General features: G+C 44.9%; 1 protein-coding gene across 6 annotated transcripts in view; it reads right to left on the bottom strand.

Moving 5' to 3' along the window:
- Positions 1-13374: 13374 nt before the first annotated feature.
- KIAA1328 (KIAA1328 ortholog) overlaps positions 13375-23359 on the bottom strand; it is a 336759-nt gene continuing 326774 nt past the window's right edge. For 5 of the 6 annotated variants that reach the window (XM_057504134.1, XM_036884986.2, XM_057504131.1 and 2 more), the window contains 2 exons: positions 16553-16694; positions 13375-15019 (listed from right to left, as the gene is read on the bottom strand). In XM_057504134.1, coding sequence (XP_057360117.1) covers positions 14933-15019; positions 16553-16694 — 229 coding nt within the window. In that variant the 3' untranslated portion in view covers positions 13375-14932. Of the gene's footprint in view, positions 16695-23359 lie in introns of all 6 variants that reach the window. The other variant, XM_036884987.2, reaches the window with a different exon arrangement.

The raw sequence follows: 23359 nt of genomic DNA, 5'->3' as shown, positions 1-23359 counted from the left end.
GGCTCTTTTTCAGTGGTCTGTGCTTCTCAGAATCTGCCAACCCTGCCTCATGGCCCCAAGGCTGGCCCATTGGAATAGTGTTGGTCCTGCACTCCATGAAATCTGGGCTCCTTGGGCCCTCGTTTAGAGCCTAAACAGTGCAGAGCTCTCTGGGAGGTGATGGGAGCAATAAAAGGAGGTCCTGTCCAACACTAAGAAAAATCTCTCCACCGGTATGTGTCTCTGAAAGTCTCCATTTGCAAACTGTTCTTTTGGTTCCTGGGCAGGGGTGGCCACAGTGTCCAAACATAACAGAAAGTCTCCCTCTCTGGCAGGGAACCAGGGCCACCTGCCTTGAGTTGGGGTGGGGCAAAGTACTGCGAGGAACGGGGAGAGGAGGCAGGGGCCACAATAGAGGATGGAGGGGAACAAACTCAAACCCTGCCACCAAGCACTTTGCTCTTTGCTCTTGATGCTGCGTTGGCTCTATAGAGACAGTTTGGATGGAGAAAACAGGATTCTGGGTGATGCCCTCAGGGTCAAGATTCTGCTGGGAGGAGTAGGGGAGAAGCTTCCTGGACTACTGCGCATTCCTCTATCTTGATGTAGGGCCACCCCAAACGCCAGAGGAAGTTCGAGAAGAAAGGTGTTTTGTGTGTGTGTGTCGTGTGTTCAGGGAGGGGGTCCACAGGAGGCAGGGCATGAACCAGGACTCGAGGGAGGGGAGATGGGAAGGAGCCAGCAGGTCTTCCTAAGGTGAGAGTGCAGACATGCACACTAGCCCCAGTCCTTCACCAGGCTGTCCTGGGACAGACCTTTCTCTAGCCTGTCTGTCTCCCTCCCGCACCCCTCTGCCTGGCCCCCAGCCTTCATCCCTGCAGCCCAGTCTAGTAGTGGGCAGATTCCCACTGAGGGTCTGCATCTCCCTAATGTGAAGGGGATAGGAAGCTTCATGGTTTCAGATGCCTGGTCATGGAGAAGGCAAGAGTCCTGAAAGACAAGGGCCTTTGTGCCTTGCTGTGGGAAGTGGGGAGTGGCTTCAGTCCTCAGCTGCCTTCTCTGAAGGGAGAGTGGTGGAGAGAAGAGCTCTGCCCTGGCGACTGAGCAACACCTGGACCCTGTGTTCTGTCTCTCCCCAGGGCAAGGGTCCAATTCCATGTTTCTGACACTAGCCTGCGCAAGGTTAGCCTTTATACATCAGGAAATGGGGCAGACCTTCCAGCCTTGACTTAAATGTGGAGACGGGTCCAAGATGAGACCCTCATTGTCCCCTAAACTACCCACACTTCCCCTGCCCAGGTGAGCCAGGTGACAGCCTGCTCTGCCTGCCCCTGAAGAGCTTGTAGAGCTGTACTTCTTGGGAAAATCACTGCAAGAAGCTGGGTGTTAGGCTTCCCTGTTAGGAATGGAAAAGTGTTTTCTAAGGAATTTCCTGGGTTTTGAGCCTTGGGCTATTCAAAACCATGGTTTCTGTTGGACATTTGCAGCCAAAAGCCATTGAGTTGTCCAGAGAATGACAACTGCTGCAGCATTTCCTCCTGTCATTCATTCTCTCAGGACCTAGGAGTCTGGCTGGCCTCGCCGAATGTCTCTTGCTTTGTGTCCACCTCCCTGCCGTGTACCCTTCTGTCTAGTACAGCCTCCCCCACCTACACAGCTGTGACTCTCAGGCCCTGGGTGCTGTCCCCAGGGAGCTGGGCTCTGAAGCGAGGTGGCCAGTTTTGCTCTCGTGCAGGCATGGCTGACTGCGAGGAGAGATGAAAATACAGGGTCCAGATGTTAATGTGCCTATTCTAAAAAATAAAGCCTCTATTTAAAACCACACATGAGGTGATTAATGTATTCATAGTATATTTAAGAGAGAATACAATTTATTAACTCCTGGGAAGAAGTCATAGGTTCCTTGAAAACTATCAGGTCGCTTTGCACACGATTCCAGGGAGTTCAAAGCTCCTCAAGCTCATCCATCACCCCCTGATTAAGAACCCCTGGTTTGCAGTGTTATTTAAGAAAACCCAAGATAGAGCTCTTATTAATTTCTGCTTCTAATCCATGACTTCTATTCCTCTGCTAGTATTCTACCTGCATTGTGGGATTCCTTCATAGTCCCCTATTTCTAAGAGACTTTTTATTGATTATTACCAATCTTTGATTTCAAGTATAATACAAAGTAGAAATACTTGCATCAAGAACCTCCGTGTACACACCACGTAGTCGACATACATCAACTCACGAATTACTTGGACCCGAATCCCAGATATCAAGTCATTTCATTTCCTCAGTTTCCTCTCAACGTTTTTAATGCTTCATTGATGTCTAAAGGCTGCCTCTGGGCTGTTGGGTACTGTCCCCTTGCTGTGGCAGTTGGAGGAACTTGTAGCCTCCTCCAGCCTTATCCAAGGGTGGGCACTAGCTCCTGGTGTAAGCCTCTGGCCTCCCTCCGGCCCTTGTTCCGCAGCACTTTCTTTTTTTTTCTTTTTTTTTAAAGTTATCATTGATGTACACTCTTATGAAGGTTTCACATGAAAAACAATGTGGTTACTACATTCACCCATATTATCAAGTCCCCCCATGCCCCATGGCAGTCACCGTCCATCTGTGTAGTGAGATGCCACCGAGTCACTGTCTTCTCTGCCGCAGCACTTTCAAAGGATGTGCAGCTCCTCATCCATCTCTTTGTACTCATACCTGCTCTCTCACTTTCCTCTTTTCTTCTCTCCCTTCCGCCCTTCTTTCTGTGTGATGCTAATATGAAAAGAATATGTTTCCTGAGAACCTTCAGTTAATAGCTCCCATCTCCTGGGTTTTTATAAAAATCTGACATTTTTCCTATTCCGAGCTGGATCCCACACACTCCTGCACACACAGCACCAGCACAGTGAGACACAGACACGCTGAGCTGCCCCACCCACGATGTGGGAGCCTGCAAGTCCTCCAGCTACCTTCAAAGTTCTGCTGCCACTGGGCTGGGCAAACCTGCAGCTGCCCCTGGCACAGGGTCTCAGGGCCAGTGTTTGAATTACACCCGCTGAACCCAAGTGAGCATTCCCCACCTGGGTAAAGTGTGTAAGGGACGTTGGGGCAGAGAGGTCAGGGCTCCGTCCCGCTCAAGGTGACAGACTTGACTGTGAATGCCATTTTTTACCTCCCCAGATGGAATCCACCCCCAAATAAACATTATTGGCTACCACCGGTATCCCACCTTTGATAAGACTATTGGCTCAGGGCAGTTGGATGTTCACTGACTGCACGAATGCAGTCAACTTCAGACAACTGAAGGCATGTTCCAAAGAGGGAGGTGTTATGGAAATGCTTTTTAAGTTATAACAATACATTTGGAATAAGCATATAGCCAACACTCCCCACCCCGCAGATGACTATTTGCAAGGAGAAGCTTCCTCTCCCTGCAGCCCCTCCCTCCCCCCTGCAAGCCTTCACTTCAGTTACCTGCCACCGCCAGCCAGCATCAGTCTCTGGTCTTCAGCTCTCCCAGATGCCTGAGGCTGATGAGGTGGAGACTGGGCTGCAGCACCAGCCCCCAGGCCCTCCTTCCACCCCAGTTTTTCTTCCCTCATGCTAGCTAACTGCTTGTGTCTTCAGGGCACCTGGATAGCTCCATCTCCACATGCGCCCTTTATAGAGGTCTACCTAGGATTGGCCCAGACCTAGTGGATCAGAGTGACAAAGGCTCGGGTTTTGAGGGGTTCTGATAGAAATTCCAGCTCTCTCAACTTTCTTCTGTGTCACTTTAGAAAAGTTGCCTAAACTCTCTGGGCCTCAATTTCCTTATCTCTAAAATGAGCATAATAACACCTCCCACCAAGAGTTGTGAGGAGTAAATAAGAGACAGCCACACACAGGTACCTCCCACCCTAAGGATTCTGAGCCACACATTCTTCTATAGTGTAGCTACTCTGAATAGTTCAGGTTCTGATCCCCTTCTCCTCTCTCCTTAGTTCCATTCGCTTGACAATTCATGTCCCAACCTCAGCAAGACTGAACTTGACACCAGTCCACATTAAGCCCAGCCAGCCTGTGATTCCCCCAGAGCATCCCCTCTTGTTGAGGTGTACACCTCTGTCTCTTACTGCTTGCACCCTTTCCCAAAGACCCCAATTAGCAGATACTCCTGTGCACCCTCCTCTCTGTACCCTTTCTTTTCCCAAGAGCATTCCAAATGCCACTGCGGCTGTTACTGTCTGCAGCCATCCTCCTCCTGGTTCATATAGCCTCAGGCTGAGTATTAATTTGGTCTTTGCATTTTAAAAATGCTGTTTTTTTTGAAAAAGTAACATATTTCAAAATTCAGAAAGTATGAAAAAGTGTACAATGAAGTCTTCTTTCCATTTCTGAATCCAGCTACCCATTTCAGCCAGCGTTATCAGTTGTTTTTGTTTACACTGTTTTAGTGTGTAGATGTGGGGTGCACTGGTGTAAGGAACTCAGCCATCACCCTCATTTGCAGTGGGGAGGCCCACAACCAGGGGTTGGCATCCCTGGGCTCCCACAGCTGGCCTCGTGGGAGTCCCATGAGATAAGCCCAGGCCTGGGGGTGCTCAGGTCCCCACTGCTAAGTGAGGAATTGTGGCCCTTCCAGTCACAGTCTTATCAATTGGGCTCTTCTCTGTGAGGATGGGTGTAGCTATCATTTATGCGGTGCTTGCTCTGAGCTAGACATTGTGCAGAGTGCTTAATTAGAATCTTGCCTAATTCTCTGAGTTAGGTGTTATCATCCCTGTTTTGCAGATGAGGAAACAGGCTCAGGGAGGTTAAACTCCTTTCCAAGATGACCAGAGTCAGGGTTCAAGCCCGAGTCTGTGTGCAAAGCCGTGCTCTTTATCTCCACCTCCTCTGTCCCTCAGCTGTAAGCCTTCTGGCCAGAAGCTCCCCACCACCACCGCTTCTCTTGGATCTCCCATCACCCTCCCCTCCTCCTTCTCACGCTCTTAAAGATCCCAATTTCCCCTTTCAGAAGCAGCAGCATCTGCATTGATTTAGGTTCCCACTCTTCCCTCTTCTTGATTATCTGGGCTGGAACTACGGTTCTTGAAGGTGAGCGACAAGTTACCACTGTGCTGCTAATGACCACACAGTCCTCCTGCTTCATGGCAACTGGGTGGTGGTAGGACAGAGGGATAGCATGGAGGGAGAGGAAGACCCCACAGACCCAGTGAGCTTTTATTCTTAATAAGGAGAGGATTATAAATGGAAATGAATGTAGTATTTATTAACATTTTATGTAGCTACCTGAAGTTCAAAACCCTTTTCAGATGTGTCAGCTCTGTTTTCCCCAGTACACTGAACTCTGGAGAAAACTATAAGCAAATTCTTAAGATAATTGCCAACTGGTTCTCCATCACTCAAAATCCAGGAGACATTTGAACCATTTGTGAAGCCCCCATCTGTACCCCTCTAACTGAGGCATGAGGACCCTCTGGTCCCCAGTCTCCACATGAATACCCTTGCTCCTCACTTCCTCTGGGGTCCAGCCCTGGGCACCAGGGGCAGTGGTGGCAGGAGCACCACTGGACCCAGGTGCTGCCAATCGTGTCTCCCGTCCAGTCTTCCTCTTGGGGTCCAAAGAGGGGCTTCAGAAGCAAGGTGACAGTGGTTCAGCTTTGCCCTGTGGGGACAGGGTGAGGGCTCTGTGGGCGGCCCCTGGGCACCAACACGAGGGCTGTTGGGAAGACCCAGCACACCCGCCCACTGTAGGCCAGTCCTGCTGAGGCCTCAGGTCCCAGTGTTTTCTTTGGATTATACTTGGGCCTCACTTAGGTCTGCTTTTTTAAATGAAAATCACCTTTGGATGGGAGGGTATTTGTTCCCTAACCTGTTCACTATTCATAGTGTACACACCAAGCACCAGCACAGTGCTAAGAATCAGCGGGAACCCAATGAAGACAGCAGACACATGGCCACCTTCCGGGCACAATGCCGGTGCTTGATGGGTATTATCTCTAAATCAATGTTATTCCTGATTTAGGTGCTAGCATCTTACTTTACAGATGAACAAACAAGAGGCTTGGGGAAAGTAAATAACTTGCCCAAAATTGCACTGAGAGAAACTAATGGGGTTCAGATTCAAAATCCCTGCACTCATTCCCCCATACGAGGTTCTCTGACAAGCGAAGGACACTGTAGGACAGTGTGGTGGAATTGTGCATGGGGCCCAGGGTAGCCCTGACGAGAGCCCAGGCTGGGGAGGAGGAGACGCACTGAGTGTTGGAGGTTGGGCAGAGGTTAAATACACCCCAGAGGAGAGGGGCACAGAAGACCCCAGACCTTCTGGAAGGCTGCAAGATGTCTTAGGTATGTGACGAGTATGTCAGGGAAGACACAGGGGCTTGTTTAAAAACAATTCACCTAGTGATTTATCCAGACACTGACTTGGCTCCTTCATGGATACCATCCTAGTAGCCCTCCCCAAAGTCCTGGGCCCCACTTTACAGATGAGCTTAATGGTGTGCTGACAGTCATGCTGCAGCAGAGCTAGGGTTCAAGCCAGGGTCCCCTGACGGTGGATTCCATGCTTGTAATTACTGTGTGATCTTGTAATCACTTCGGAAGAGGCTATCCATTCAAGAGACTTGTGTAACAACTCAGAAGCCTTTTTGATTGTATTTGGGATGTATTTCCAAGCCTCAAAGACATACAGCCTAACCACAGGACAGAAGAGTAGGAATAGGCTCAGCCCTCTACCTTAGTTTCCTCCGTTGTGAAGTGAGCAAGTATCCTGGCTCTCAAGGAGTCAGCCCATTCCAGTGTGCCCAGAGCTCTCTGCTAAGTGCTGGGAAGGGGCAGCGGAGGACAGCCATGCCCTCCAGCGTAGCTCTTGAGAAGAGTCACCTGAATGAGAGAATTCAGCAGTGTTTACCTACCACTTTATTCTAGTCTCGACTCTAAGCAGAAGACACCCACTGCCTTGCCTAGAGGGCTGGGTGACCTTAAGAGGCCTTTGGGCTTGAGGCATCCCCTTTAGTCAAGGACTACTTGACAGTGTCTTGTGCCTTCAGCACTAAACTCAATGCTTGGCACATAGTAGATGCTCAACAATGTTTGCTGAGTAGACCTGTGCATTGGTGGGGGGGTGCCTCCCATGGACCCCTTCTGAAGCACCCATGCCTGGCACACTCTCAGCAAGGCCCCTCTGCCCCACCTTGTCCCACTCTGAACGGGGATTAGAAGAAGGCCTAGTGGTTCTGGTCTTCTCAGTACCCGGGGAGCTCCTGGGATGAATGGCATTTGGGATAGGGATCCTTAAAGATGGCTTGTGAACATAGATTCTCATGTTATTCCTGATTTCTGACCATTCCCATTCTCCCTAATCTAAATTCAGGGTCTATCCGATTCAGGGCACTCTAGCTCAGACTGAGCACCTCTTCTCGAACTTCCTATTAGCCTTACAGTGGGCACCACTTTACCGGGCCCTGTTCCCACACTGCTCTGCACTGCTCTACTTTGTGCCTCCCTCTCTAGCTGAAGGCCTAAGGACAAGAAATGAATTGTCTCCCTTTCCAGTCTCTCTCTTAGCACTGGGCTGGTCAAGAGGGGAGTTGGAACACAGCAGAAGACTAAGAATTTAACTATAAGGAATGTATCGAATCATCAATGGATGCTGAAACTCATGAGTAAAAAGTAGATGAGAAACAACATTTATATAGCTTCAAAGTAGTTCCATTCCACCCCTCTCCAATATACTTATGAATTACAAAGGTAAAGTTAGTAACTTTAAATGGAGAAACCTGGCAGACATCACCTTAACCAGGTGATCTAAGTTAGTATCACTTGGAAGAAAGAGATCACATGGGCTTCCTGATATGATGTACTCAGGACACAACATCACTTTTTCTTGCTGAAAATGCATAATCTGAATTTAATCATAAGAAAGCATCAGACAAACCCCAATTGGGCAATATTCTACAAAATAAATGGTTTATATTTGTCTAAAGAGACATGGCCACTAAATGCAATTTGTGATCCTGGGTTGGATCCTAAGCCAGAATTACTTCTCATTTATTGAAAAGGATATTTGAGGAAAGAAGTTAAAAAGGAAATTTGGCAAAATTTAATAAGGTCTGTAGATTAGATAATGGCACTATATTAATGTCATTTCCTAATTTTGATCATTTTCCTGTGGTTGTGTTAAGAGAATGTTCTTATTGTTAGGAAATACATGCTACACTATTAGAGGTAAGAAGAGTATTATGCCTGCAATTTACTCTCAAATATTCCAGAATAAAGTGATAATATGTTTTACTTGTATGAAGAAAGAGTGAGTGATAAAGCAAATGAGTTAAAATGCTATTACTTGGGGAATATGGTGAAAGGTGTATTATTTCCAAAACTTAACTGTAAGCCTGACTTCAAAATAAAATGTTTAAAAAAAAATGTGGCCAGTTTGAACATTAGATGCACCAGCCTGGGAAAGCTGTCAGTCATTTGGACCAGGCATTCCAGCAACTAATTTCCCTTCCTTTTCCCTTTTTCACCACCTCCCCCATCCCCAAATGTGGGAGTGTGAAAGAAGAAACTCCTGAGTGGACAGGAGAAGTGTGTCCATGCTGCATCATGAGGATCCTGCCTGCAGCAGGAGAGTGAAGGAAACGCCCTGGCTCTGAAACAGTCACAGCGACTGTTCCCACTCCCCTCCTCAGGAGCAGTCTGATTAGCAACACAAGAAAACGATACAACCTTCAGTTCTGAAGAGAGAGGTGACAGAATTGAAAATATAGAAGTGGGGAGTGGAGACTGGAGTGGGGGAGAAGGAATGAGCTGAGTGACCTGCAGACACCCGTTCTGGAAGTGGGTGGCATGTGACCCACAGCTCAGGGCCCCCCCAAGGTCAGCTCCTGACTCTGTGGGCTCCTGACAGTCCTCCAGGCTGGCCGCTGGAGTGTCCAGGCTGTTAAGGCAGAGGTGGCTGGAGAAGCCAGGCCCCTGCCCCAGGATGTGGTGATGGCTCTGACACAGTCCCAGCTCCCAGGAGGGCAGCCCAGGCTGGGGGCAGAGGCACAGGCAACTGGCATTCTGAAACTGGGGTGGGTGTGGCAGTGGGTGCTCCCCTGGAGCTCAGGAGGGAGCTGGGGGCCCTGCCTGAGGTGGTGACATGCAGCATGAGAGCTGCATGGTTGGGAGCTGTCAGGCCGAGCTTGCCTGGTGGCCATGGGACCCCCAGTCCTCCATGCGTCAGGGGCCTACTGCCCCTTGCCAGCCTGCAGATAAATCACAAAAGCAGCAGATTACACATAAGGTGCTGTGTGGTTGTTCACCCAGCAGGTGTGGGAGCATCCTTCCATGGATCCCATGCCGTCTGTGAGCCAGGCAAGGTTGGTGTGCTACCTGCATTCTGCTGATAGAGGCCCTGTGTCTGCTCTGGCGAGGGGACTCACACAGTGACACATAGTTAAGATGGCAGAGCAAAGATTTTAACCTCAGCATCTGATGGGGCACTAAGTAAACTGATACAGTTCTCTTTCCACTAGACCCTGCTGCTCCTCCAAGTTTAAACACCAGGCTTAACATTCAAGGAGCTCACTCCCTTTATAGGCCCCTGCCCTCAGACCTTTGCCACACATTGCTCCTCTGCCTGCAGCACCCTTCCCTCCCTGCGTTTGCCCAGCAAAAAAGCCCCATCATCTGGGAAAATTCTGATTGGAGTCCCCCTCCCATGGGCGGCTGTTCAGGCCTCTGTGGCTCTGGAAACTCTCCTTGTAGCTCCACACAGTTCCCGTATGCTGCTGCCGGAACGATGGCACTGGACTTTGCTGAGCACATAGTGGACAGACAATACTTCAGAGTTAACCAAAGACAAGTAATTTCTGAACTTTCTGGTGATAGATCCCTTTGAGAATCTGATGAAAACTATGAACCCTCTGTGCTGGTGAGCATCCAGGTGAGGACTGAGGTAAGAGGCAGGTGGTAAGAGATGGCTGACTGCATGCAGGGCAGCTCTCTACTCAGACTGATGATAACGGAAGGGGTTTCACATCACGGGGAAGGTCCACATTTCTTAAAAGAGTCTGACTCCAACACCTTGCCCTGGATAGGATGGGACAGAAGGCCACTGGGGTCCCTGGCCCCATTTCTCTACTTGAAGGCTCTCTTCCTAAGCTCAGCTGGCAGATTTGGGGGAATGCACCCCTAGCCAGGCCTTCCCCGCTCTGGGTGCACATAAGATAAGAAGCAAGCAGAGAGGTGGGGAGAAGTTCTATGTGGGGGTCACTGTTCCCAAGTCCCTTCTCAAGACTCGGTGCTACTCAACTTTTTCCCTCCAGCGTAGTAAATCTCCTTGTATTATTCTCCAAGCTGATATAGTAAGCTGTGTCATTTTGAGAAGAAATACAGAATGGTATATCAGAGGAATCATGGATCTCCTCATTCATGCTTAGAAAAAAATTTATTACAATGTAAGGAAGTCTGAATAGCATGAATTTATTATAATGATTTAAAACTTCTGCACTTGAGTCAGAAATGCCCCTCCATAAATGTCCCAGAAAAACATAGCAAATTTACAGTTTACTGTTTCCCAATGTTATACAAATCCAACAACCTTAAATCACCTCCAGCTGGGAGAACACCAAAAACGGGGACTGTGAAGCTCATCTTGTCTCAACTGGCAGCAACAAGCAGCAGGAAGCCAGCTCTCCCTCCAGCCCCCTAACCTCAGCACTGGACTGGCCACCTCAGAACTTAGAGGGATGAAGGATGGGGAAGTGGACAAAGTGGGGAAGACCAGCTTATAACTGCACAACAGGTGAAGGGCAGTAGGTGTGGGCATGCAAGTGGCAGTCAGGCCACGGGCCATCACCTGTAGGGTGGTGCCAAGGAGGGGCCAGGCCAGGCCGCTTACCTGCAGACTGCAGAGGAGCGAGGGAGAGGCCAGAGCGGATGCCCCATCCACCCAGGTACCTCACATGGGGACTGGTCTTCTAGTCTTCTGCTTTCTCACAAACTCCAACACTGCTCTTCACTCCTGGGCCTGCCTGCTGGTTCCTCTATGTTCTAAGCCCCTCTCAGTGCCTCCTCTGGCTTCACTAGACACCCTGCCTACTCCTTCTTTTATGGACACTTGGGCCTCACTATTCTGGCTTTCCTCTGGCCTAGTTTCCAGGGCTAGGTCAGCGATCCAGGCATTATAAGGCTTATAGGACATAAGTAACTTGCTTAAATGTATACAGTTCACAAGTGGTAAGGCTGGGCTGAGTCCAAGGTCAGTATATGTTGTATTTGGACATCACATTCTAACAGGGAAGACAAACAGTACCCAAAACACAGCACAGTGTGAGGTAGGCTCCATCAGAAGGCTCTCCACGGTGCTGTGGAACTGAGATAAAAGAACCTACAAGGATGTGGGGGGCTCAGGGAAACATGGGAGCAATGACAACTGAGACCCACCCAAGAAAGGGATGCACAAAGAGTACACAGACAGGAGAGAGCGGTGTATCCGGAGACGTCCTGCAGTGAGGAGCAGAGATGAGGAGGTGGGAAGTGGATGTCGGGCAGGGCGCTGGGAGTCCTGGTGTGTCCTCCAAGGGATGCCCTGTAAACAGTGTTGGAATCCTTTGGATTTTTAAGCAGGGAAGTTACAGATCTTAGATGTGTTTTGGAAAGAAGATGCTAGTCAGTGAGGGAATGGGATTAGAGTGGGAACAGGGGAGCTGTCCCTGAGCCCCACCCTTCCCCAGTCCCCTCAGGGGAGAGCTCACTTTCTCCTTCCAGAGGGAGCCACAAGCGATCGGGAGCAGTACAGAGTACCAGGCTTTGGAGGCTCACACCTGTTTCATATATTCCTTCCTGCCCTCCCGTGCACCCAGCTGTTCATCTATCTGATAATGATTCAGAGTCCACAGTGTGCCAGGGACCATGCTCTGTTCCGGGGAGTTAGTGATGAATACGGCTGGTAGCTTACTCTGGCCATCATGGGCCTGGAGTCTAGGAGTAATCAGATAAACTGGCCATTCTAGGACAGTAAGTACTGTGACAAAGGATGTACAAAGGACTTAAGAAGTTCCTAAGAAGGTCAGGACAAGGATATTAGAGTACCTTCAGGAACTAATGGAAGTTCACAGTGGTTGGAGCACAGAAGTCCAAGAGAGAGAAAGAGTGGGTGAAAGGGGCCGGAGGTCCAAAGACGCAGTGGCAAAATCATGATGAGCCTGGGCACTATGATCAGAAGTCCAAACTCTCTCATAAATGTAACAGGAAACTAAGAGCCTGGAACTGTCCAGCACTTTAAGTCAGGATGTGACATGATAAGCTGACCCTGGTGGCTTTATGGAGAATAACAACAGGTAAGCCTTACTGAGTGCTTGTTTTGTTCTATGCTGAGCACTCTATGTGCATGAGCTTTTACCCTTCACAATGAGGTAGGTCCAATTATGGTCCCCATGTAAGGATAAGAGTGAGGCAGAGAGAGGTAAAGTCACATGTTCAAGGATGAATCCAGGCCATCTGGCAGGAAGACCAGGGAGGGATTGTTGTGCTAGTTAGCATCAGCAGAGAGAGTGAAGTGGGCAGGTTGAGAAATTGGAGGTGGAGGACTTAGATACCCTGGAGACTGACTGAGAGCAGAAGGGAAGAAGTGAGTCAGAGCTGCAATTCTATTCCTTACTAGCTGTGACCTCAGTTGTCTTATTAAGCCTCGTTTTCACAATTGGTGAAAAAGATGAAGATCCTCAATTTTCTTGTTGTGCATACATGTATGCCTGGCCTCATTCCATAAAGGATATGAGGTGGTTTTCATGAAACACCCATATAATGAAATGATTTTTTAAAAGTATGAAAAGAGGCCCTGTCTCATAAGGAGCGAATAAGTTGGAGCGCAGGGCTTGGGAGCTGGCTGGGTGATGGTTCTGTTCTTGCCACCTCTGCCTCTGAGGGGCAGCTGCAAAGTCTCCCTGTTCAGGTGGAGGAATCAGGCTGGTACAGGAGCCAGCACAGGGTCACTGCCTGTCTTAGCTGAATCCACAGGGGTGATCTCAAAACTGGCATTTCAAGCACTCAGTCTCTCCCTTCTATTCGTCTAAGCCCCTACAGCCAGCTAAGCAGGGCCATTTTTCCTGTCCCAAGTGCTGTGATATTCCTACCTTGTTGAGCAATTTTGGGAACAGGCACATAGAAGGACTCAGAGATAGAAACTTCCATTCCACCAACCACATGACCTAGAGGAAGCTTGGTGTCCATGTGATGGTAGTGAGCTGGAGGAGTCAACCAGAAAAATCTATTGGGATGTGGCAAACCATTTCCCTTCTTTTGGTTGACCCAAGCTCCAGCTGTGCTAACAAGTACTAAGGAAAATAACATTTGATAACCTGGGACTCTGCTCTTCCTTCCAAGCTATGCCCTACTGATCTGATGAGGGATGTTCAAGGGACAGGTCATATCAAAACCACGATGGGAAAATAACCATGAGACAATTTATTAACTTAAAATCTCATACATATATAAACAGGTGCTCACATTAAAAATAATGCACACGGTGGTGAGGATAAAGCATGAACTGGGCGGCTGTCACTTCCACTTCCCTCATGACTGCAGACTTCACTCAGCTCTGCTCTTTTAGACCTGCCTCTTCCCAGACTCTCTGGCCAGCAAATCTCTTGTTTGAACCATGGTGCTGGAAGAAGGCAAAGTGACAAGTGTGGCCCTGAAGGCAGAGAGAGCCTCTCCTTCCCCATTACATTTGGGGTTCTCCAGATGAGTCTTCACCGTGGGGGTCAGGTTTTGATAAACACACTGTCCCTCCTGGAAGGGTGACTCTAGGTAAATGCTTTTCTTGATTAACTTTGTTTTTCTAAATCGAGTACTTTGGGCCCTACTTAGGGAGCTTCAACTGACATTCTTCGTCCTTTCCCATTTTGCAAACATTGATTAGTTTTTCTGTCACGGAATGGTGGGTAGCAGGTGGGCAATGTTGTGCATACATGTATGCCTGGCCTCATTCCATAAAGGATATGAGGTGGTTTTCAAGAAAAACCCACATAATGAAATGATTTTGAAGAAGTATGAGAAGAGGCCCCATCTCATAGGAACTGAATAAGATGGAGCGCAGGGCTTAGGAGCACTCCCAATATGGGTCTTGCTTTGGGGAAGCAGCCGGAGGCCAGATGAGCAAATCCCAACCAGTCACTGCTGGGAACACTTAACAGGGAGGAAAGGTGGATTGCTTTGTGCCAGACCCTCCCTTGGCAGGACAGTCTGCAATCAGGGCAAGCCTCTAGATGCTACAACAGCCTTGAGACTCTAAAACAACTTTTTCACACAGATCTGTCTCAAAGTAAGACAAAGATTAAAATATTAATACATACATACTGTTTGATTCATAGTGAAGACATTAGATTAGATACAAATTGACATCCTATTGGGCTGACGCTTAAGAAATGCCTAGAGGATAAAGGCAACTGCTGGGGGAATGTGATCTATGAAAAATATGTTGATTGACGCTCTGATGAAAATCCATCTTTGTTCTTCTAAACTGCTCATGCAAGGGGAGGAGAAGAAGCAGTTAAACTCCATTTTATGGCATGTGACCCCCCAAAAGCTTTTAGTTTAGATCTTGTTTACGAGTCTTCTAAAGGCAAATAAGTTTCTTAAAGCAATCATAATCCTTTTCTTGGTCCTTCTGGTATTCTCTTATTCTGAAGAACCATAAAAGCTTTGGTGTCCAGGATGGGAGGGTGTGGTTGTGGCTGATCCAGCGGAGCTGGGTGAACTCAAGGTGGTCATGACACACGGGGAAAGGAAAAGATAGTTCTGGAAATCTAACTTTAATTGAGAAAATGGCTGAGGGTTTTCAGTGTGCTCCACCCATTTTTGCCACACCAAAGAAAGTTCCATTTTCCAAAAAGCTTTCTGAAATGGGATGAAACTGATTCAGTTACTCTCACAAGAGTGAATTTTAAAAGGATTTTGTAATCTGTAATGATTTTTCAATTTTTTAAGTAAATGACTACAACTAGTTAGTCCTGACCTCAGATTCCCTCAGATGAAGGATATGGTATTGGTAGGGTCCATTCTTCTCTCCTCCAAAGAACAAAAAGACCTGAGTGAAGGAAGGTTGGATGGAAGTGACATGGTCTCGGTCTGAAGAGACAATGCGAGATCTATCCTAATAAGGAAGCTGCTCAACAAGGCTTTTGTAGGCTGAAATAACCTACTTTCAATGAAGGATTCAGGGAAGCTAGGCAGGCTCATTAAGTGCAGGCTGCCCTGGGTAGGCTGACCTTGGCTACCAATTCTGACTGACAAAGTGTCTTGGTCCCAGTTCAAGCCTGGGTTTGGTGAAAAGGAGAGAGAGAAAAAAAAAGCAACACTCTCCAGGTCAACTAAAGTCATTGAGCAACACACACTCCTTTGCTTCTAGTGAATGGAAAGTTTTAAACTCACCAGGTCTGCTAGGCTCACCGCACTGCCCATCATCTGGAGGCCACTGGAGCCCACTGTGGGCAGAGGGACCCATCTCAGGAGCTCTGCTGAATGGGAGGGCACTGAATGAGGTCTCACGTGAACGTCTTCTACAGGCTCTCGCTGGGTAAAGTGAGGCCCAGTGGGAAAGCGGGGAGACTGCTTGGGCTGGTAGAGCATAGTCTGGCAGGTAGAAATGATTCTGTGGGGCCATGGGACACGGCCCTGAGCAGAGCACATGAAGGCGTGGTTAACTGAGGGGCTTTGATCCTCGTGGAGTGAGAGGGAGGCCAGGGAAAGCCTGTTGGCCTGCTGCGGCTGTTGCTGCTCCCCCTCTGGTAGCATATTCCCTAGACATAGGCATGGCAAGTTCACAGGGGTGAATAAAATAGACAATTGGGTCAATAAAAAAATACTGAGAGATTGCTCTTATTTATCCTGGGAAATGGGAGAATGTAGGAAAAACATTTCAGGCTTGTGCCTCCACCAGATTTCCCTGGGGAAGTCACTCTGTTGTGTGATTTAATGCCAGGTTTCCAACTGCTGGTTGGGTCCCTCCCTCTAGCCAATTGTGCCCTTTTCATTAAGGGATGGGCAACTGCCAAATCCAACTTCAGAAGAAAATGACAACAGTTAGATAGAAGTAGGTGATGAAAGATGGAGAGGTAACAGGGTCTTTTTTGAAACTGCATATGTTTCAAAGGGGCTACTTTTAAATAAGAGATTCTTTCAGTGAAAAAGTTTTCCTTGTTTACAAAAGACAGCCAACCTTGTTGAGCAAAATATTGAGAAGGAAACACACTTGAAATGAGGCTAAATATATGGAAAGGCCTCTGCATGCATAAAGTGTCCTATATTAGTTTTCTAATCTCTGCATGAATATAGAAAAGATACTGCCTTCCACCCCATCCCTCCTTAATATGTTATCTACCAATTGGTCTGATTAAAAATACATATTCAATTCATAACAGCATGTAGAGAGATAGGTCCCTGTAAAAGGACAGACACAATTACTTTGCAATCAAATAATTTAAAATCCTAGGTCAGTACATAAAGAAACCCACATATTTCTGTTGGAAATTTTGTAGCATGTGCTTCAGTGTCAAATGAAAAAGATATCTTCCAGAATTTGATTTTCCTCCAGGTCTTCGGGGGTCCTGCCTGCCCCCACCTTGTTCCATGTTGATTTTAGGGGACTTAGTCGTTCAGCTCTGTGGCTCCAGACCTCAGCTTCTCTGGAGGGATGGGGCTGAGGTTTGGGGGCTGACTTTGGGCTCAGAGATTGAACCAAATCCAACAGAGATGTCTCATACCTGTAATATACAAAATCCAGACAGAAAATCATCAGATCAGTAGAACATTAGAATTCAAAAGGCCCACAGAGATGGGTTGCCTAGGACAAGAATCAGATCAAAGGTCATATCACATGCAAGAGGACCTTTTAGGGAAACTTTAGGGAAGATAAATACCAGAAGACCCCTGCTGACTATAAGCTTTTTTTCTGCTGATCTCTAACATTCTTTTCTAACCTGTGAAGAGAAACTGTGGAGTGGGCAAAGCAACGATAATTGCAATGATAGTAGTAGTAACATTTATTGTAGGCTTACTAAGTGTTAGGAACTATTCTTAATGTATTATATATCTTTACCTTCACTTAACCTTCTAAACAACCCTGTGAGGTAGGTACTGACTAGTCTGATCCCCATTATATGCACGAGGAAACCTAAGCTCAGGAAACGAACATGTCTAACATGAAGGCTTTATGCAACAGAATCAGGATTTTAACCCAGGTAGTTTGTCTTTGCAGCCAGATCAGACCTGGCTTAAATTTCTGCTCCACCATCTGCAAGTTGTATGATATTGGGAAAAATATTCAATCTCTCAGTTCAGTTTCTCATGCATAAGGGGCTAATAGAACCCCTGTTAGGATTAAATGAATCCATTGGCATAAATTAATACATGAGGACACAATAAATGCTGGTTCCTTCCTGCTATCCTACTTCCACTTTCTGTAGAATCTTGGGAAATGAAACCCTCATCTGAATCTCTAAGGAGACCTTCCAAAGAAAGACTGCTTTGGTGTCCAGCATTTTTATCAAAGAGGGTAAGCTTGGGGCAGCATAGAGGCAGAAAAAACAACTGTGGTCAATGGCACCCTCATCTATGGCCCACTGTATGTTATTTTCAGGATGGACAGCCAAAGACATAAATCTATTTGCCTCCATAGTCATTTAAACAAGGAGCCAAGTAATTTCTACATATATATATCATGAAGCCTCAAGCAGGGTATGTGTGACCTGTACTTGGCCTGTACTTGGTTTAATGCTCTTACTGCTACTGTCTTGGAATTCTTAGTGATTTGACCTTTGACCTTACATTCTGCAAATTAAGTTCTGATGGGACAGGGGAGAATGTGTGTGAGCAGAGAAGATGGGCTAGGCATGCACATCTGGGCTCAGACCCACAGGCACGGTGGGCAATGGGCAGTGTGTACTCCAAGCAGATGACTTGTCTTGCCTGGTATGCCTGAAGCACTCTGGGGTGCCGCAGCGCTGCGGGGGGGTGGGGAGAAGGGAAAGGGGAGGCAGGTGGGCATAGGACCCTGGCCTGGATTAGAGAGGATGATGGTGGCAGCAGAAGCCACAGCAGTGGTGGTAGTGCTGCGAGGCTGACTTGCCTGCTTTTCCTAGAACCCATTCCCGAGGTAAACAATTAGCTCTCTGGCCTGAGCACTGGGATAACTGGTAGTGTTTAGGCAGTAAACATAAGTAAATTATTACAATATCCAAGCATACACACAGACACAGCAATAAAGCACATTGAAGAGATCAGAATTCTCTGAAGAGTTAAGATTGGTTGGTTTTAGCAACTGCTACAATATTGCAAAGCAAATATCCACAGACTTACTTAAGAAGAGAAATTAAATACAAAGATTGTTGCATTTGATGGAAAAAATGCTATTTTTATATGCAGCTTTGAATAAATGAGAAGACAATTTTAAAGTTAATTTTTCTTTGTAATTGAAGATACAGTAATAGAAAGCATAAATAGGCATTTTGAATTACATACAAATCATTAAGTGACTTTTGGAGTCTTGTATGACTTCCACAAGTTATAGGACATGCCAGAGAAAATACTAAAAGGACACTGTATAAATTTATATTTAAAATTAAATTCTGACACATGAAACTAATATGTATGAAGAGTTAATTCAATCTTTTTAGAAAAAATGTTCTGTAAGAGTCATCTGCTCAAGTGTTACTAAAATTTATATTTTGAAATAATATGTCAGAAATTTATCCCAGTGTTGTCACAGCCTATAAAATATTCTTAACAGCTCCAGGGTCAGCTGCAGCAGCAGAAAGATTCTTCTCAAAATAAAAAATTACCAAAAATTATGTGTGATCTTTCATTTTTGCCAGGAGTGACTGATTTGCTTTTAATTATATCACTTAAAAGTTGCTAAAGTAAAAATTTTGATGATATAAGTGAACTTGAAGGGAGCCAGAAAAACCTTATGACCAATCAAGCTATCACATTAATAAAATATTATTATTTATTATATTATATAAAATTATGATTCCTAAAATACATATATATTTTTTGCTATCTGCAGGTTTATGTTATTACTCATGTATCATTATTGGTTATGCTTTATGAGTTTAACTTAAAAAAGCTTTGTATTTTTATATCTTTAATAGCATGTTTTCATCCAACTTTTTGAACATGGGGATCTACATTTTCATTTTGCACTGATTAGGTAGGTTATGTAGCTGGGCCTGCCCTCAAGTCCCACGCCAGATTGGAGTAACATCTCAGGCATGGAAATGTCACATTTTCTATGAACTGAAATTCTTTCTTGGCAGATTTTCTTAAGGTTTTATTCTCATAGCATCAAGATACTGCTGCAATAAAATTAGTTCTGTCATTTAAAACAATGGTTCCTGGGTTCAACCAAAACATCTTTGTTTAAGGTACACACCATGAATTGGGCACTGCGTCCAAGAAAGTTTGTTTATAAGCAAGACAGACTACTTCACTCTCAAAGAATAAGCTTTGTTTGAATCTTCCTTGGAGACATGTGGCAATCTTGTGGTAACAGTTATCTCTTCATATAGAACATTAACATTTTTTAAAAATCATAAACTATGGAAAGCCTGTATTTTTCTACATAATTTCATGCTTAAAGTATCTAGGGAGAGACTCTGAATGAGGAAACAAACCAGCTGCTTTATCTGTCAAGAAGTATAGCCAAAATATTTCAGAAATTAGTTTCTCAGAGATGCAAACTGAAAACCAGAGTAATGCTAAGGATTGTGTTTGAAGACTGATTTAATAGTTATCAATTTATATAATTATTTGAAAAAAAGTCATGGCCTTCAAATTCCTTCATTAGTACTCTCATTCAATATAGTACACTCTTACAATATAGTAAAAAAGCTTCATAAAATGGAAAAAAAATGACTCAAAACCATAGGAAGTTAGATGTGATATATTAGTTAGGATAAATTAGGTTACACAGCAGTAACAAATTACTTCAAAATTCCCATGGTGTAACACAACTCACAGATATTTCATGCTTTTGCTATATGCCCCAAGTAGATCCAGGCAGACAGGGGCTCTACTACCTTAAGGCTGCATCACCTGGAACATGCGAGCTTCTCTATTGCCTTAACATGGAAGAGAGACCGAAGAACTGTACACAGGTTGTCCACAGCTTGAAAGTGACATAACCCTTCTTACATCTGATTGGCCAGAACCTGTTACACAGCTTCAGAAGAAGAGGATAACTAGATATTGGCAAATACTAATAATGCCTATCCACTGAAGATTAGATCTTAGGCATAATTTGGAATAAGTGTCTTATTCTACTGATGAGAAAACTTAGATCCAGAGAGGTTTTAAGTGAACTGATTAGGGTCACACAACAAGTGAGTGGTAGAGCCAAGTGGTTTTTTTAATCCAGGCCCTTTGACTAGTGTACCTTCTATCTTTCCACTAAGGTAATAAGATGTGTAACCAAAAGAAAAGCAAAAGAAGAATATAGTTGCTATTTCCAACTATATTTTATTTAAAAAATATAGTATGATTAGTTGTAACTCACTGTGAACAAACTCACACTCCTAATCAACTGAAAACCTACACCCCCAATCAACTGGGTTTTCTTTTAACTAACAATTTAATCCACCATAAAGTATAAATGCTTATCTTCATAGTTCGGTCGTTTGTCATAAAATTCCATTTTTCTAGAAGCTACATTTCATCATGGATTACACTGTGGCATAACTGGAAAGATGTGGCAGGTAAGGTCCTCAAACTTAGGTGGCACCTCATTAAGTGTGTAACAGTACTTTTCCTGTCAGAAAAGGTCAAATAATTTGGCAGATTAAAAGGCAACAAAACAGCAAGGATTATTTTAAAAACCAAAGCTTGAGAAGTCATCCAACTTTATACCAGAATTATATGTGCAATACAGCAAAATAAAAAAATGAATCCTATGGTATTTTGCACTAAATATGGAAAGGGCAGTGTGTTTCTCAGATTGTTACCTCAAGCAGTGTGTCTCAGTTTGCTGAAGTGACAAGTAACAGGAGGCTATAAAGTTGATTAACTTGGCCTGATGCTGATGGGGATGTTTGGAATCATTTAAATCATAATCATTTAAAGGGACATACAATTTATTCAAATACATAAAATACTGTCCCTCAAAAAACTCAGGCAATACTTTAGCCACAAGCATTAACTCTGTTGGCCTTTCTTACTCTGTATCTCACCAAGTCAGCACTCATGAATTACCTAGGGACACACAGGCTGATTTTAATGGCTTCATTATGGAGAGGTGATACGCAGAAGGCTTATTTGATCTATTGTATCAGTTCCACCTAGGAAGCAATTTGAACTTGGCTGTACTGGCATTAATTCTGTTCTCTTAGAGCCCTATGCACAGTGTCTTTTGCCTCTGAGCTAGCATGATACTGAGAAACAACTCAAAGGAGATTGTAGCTTCTGTAGATTTAACTTGGCTCCATTCTACCATCTCAAGAAAGTGATATTGGCAAATACTAATAATGCCTGCCATGGCATCTGAGAACATTAGCAGAAGGCCAGGAAATGAATTGATTTCAAGGTCCATTCCATAGACTGTGCTGGATAAGAACCTAACCATGATGCTGGAGTTTTCCCCTCTTAGCCCATTTTTTCATAATTTGTGATTTCAGTAAACTCTCCTGATCAACCTCCTCTTTTCCTGCCTTTTAAATGATGGAATGTCCCAGCGCTCACCTATCTTAGGTGATACCACCCATTTTCATTACTTTTAATAACACCAATATGTGAATGACTCATAAATGCATACTTGCAAATCAAACTTGTTCTTGAATTCTGGACTCACAAACTCAACTGTTGCCTGATAACTTGGATGTATAACAGGCATCTCAAACTACTTTACCAAGACTCTTATCTTCAATTCTAAATCCTGCTCCTCATTATCAACCCAGTTGCTCAGGCCAAAAACCTGCTGTTATTCTGGGTTCCTACCTTTGGGCCTGTACATGTACTGCATCCTTTGCTTAGGATGCTCCCTCTACTTCCTGATACCCACATCTCAGCATCAAACTTATTTTTTTTCAACTATCCCACTATCTCTGTCCATTGGTCTCATCAGACCATTAATTCAAGCAATCATTGCTCTAAGAACTGGAAATATAGTGAACAAGATAGCTGAAATCTCTGTCCTGGTGGGCCCATTAATGGCATACTTTTTTCCCAGCCCTTTATCCCTTATTCAACTGAATCTAATGGTCCAGCATTCTAATCGCTCCTTTAACAATGCTATTTAAAACCTGTACCCTGTCTTTTTGTCTCCTCCCCTAAATGTGGCAAAATCACTGCATGAATCTAAATGTCTGCCTCTTCTGTGAATTATAGTTGGGAAACAGTGTAAATAAGATAAAAACAAAGTAACAAGCAAGCAAAGAAAGAGCAGATACAATATAGATGCATAGTTGCTAACCTTAAGTAGGTGCTAAACATTTTCTGACAAAGCTACCTATTTCTCTAATCGGCTGTTATCATTTCCCCTTCTCATTACTTATCCTAAGCAGATGGTCTTGCTTTCCACTTCAGAGACAACAGAGGTCATTAAAAAGAAACTATCTTTATTCTATCCAGTTTACAAGTCTTTCAGCACTCATCATTTCCTCCTTTGACACTGAAGGAAGTAATCCTTTTCTTAGATAAGGCTAATCACTCCATTTGTTCTTCTTAGGAACCCTTTAGTATTGACTATCCACTCCAGAACCTTCAATTTTTTCCCATTTACTGGGTAACCAAGGGCACTTAAGATCTTTCCTTCCCATAACCAAACCATTTCTCAATTTATTCCAATCTGGCTTTCAGTATCTACCACTCCACTTAAATTGAAACCATCAAATTCACCCATGACCTCTATGTTGCTAAATCCAATGGGCTTTTTGTAGCCCTTATTTGACATGTCTGGGCAGCATTCAATGTGGCTGATTGCTTCTTTATAAACTTTAAACAGTTTTACTGAAGTAAAACATACATACAGAAAAGTAGATCTATTTAAAGCATACAGCTTAGTACTTTTTAGTTTATTAACAGTTGTGTAACTATCATCATTTCATCTGAGAACAGTTTCACTGTCCCAAAAAAGAAACCCTGTACCCATCAGCACTCACTCCCTCTTTCCACCCCTTCTCCCAGCCCTAGACAACCACTGACTTCAAGGATTTGCCTGGACATTGAATATAAATGAAATAATACTGTATGTGGTCTTTTGTGATTGGCTTCTTTCACTTAGCATAATGTATTCAAGGTTCAACGGGGTTGTACCATCCATCATTACCTCATTACTTTTTGTTGCCAAATAATATTCTGCAGTATGGATATACTACATTTTATTAATCCATTTATCAAGTGGTAGACAATTGGGCTGTTTTCACCTTTTGGCAATTGT

This window comes from Manis pentadactyla, chromosome 6 (assembly GCF_030020395.1).
Source record: "Manis pentadactyla isolate mManPen7 chromosome 6, mManPen7.hap1, whole genome shotgun sequence".
NCBI lineage: Eukaryota > Metazoa > Chordata > Mammalia > Pholidota > Manidae > Manis > Manis pentadactyla.
This window is presented reverse-complemented; position numbering and strand designations above follow the sequence as displayed.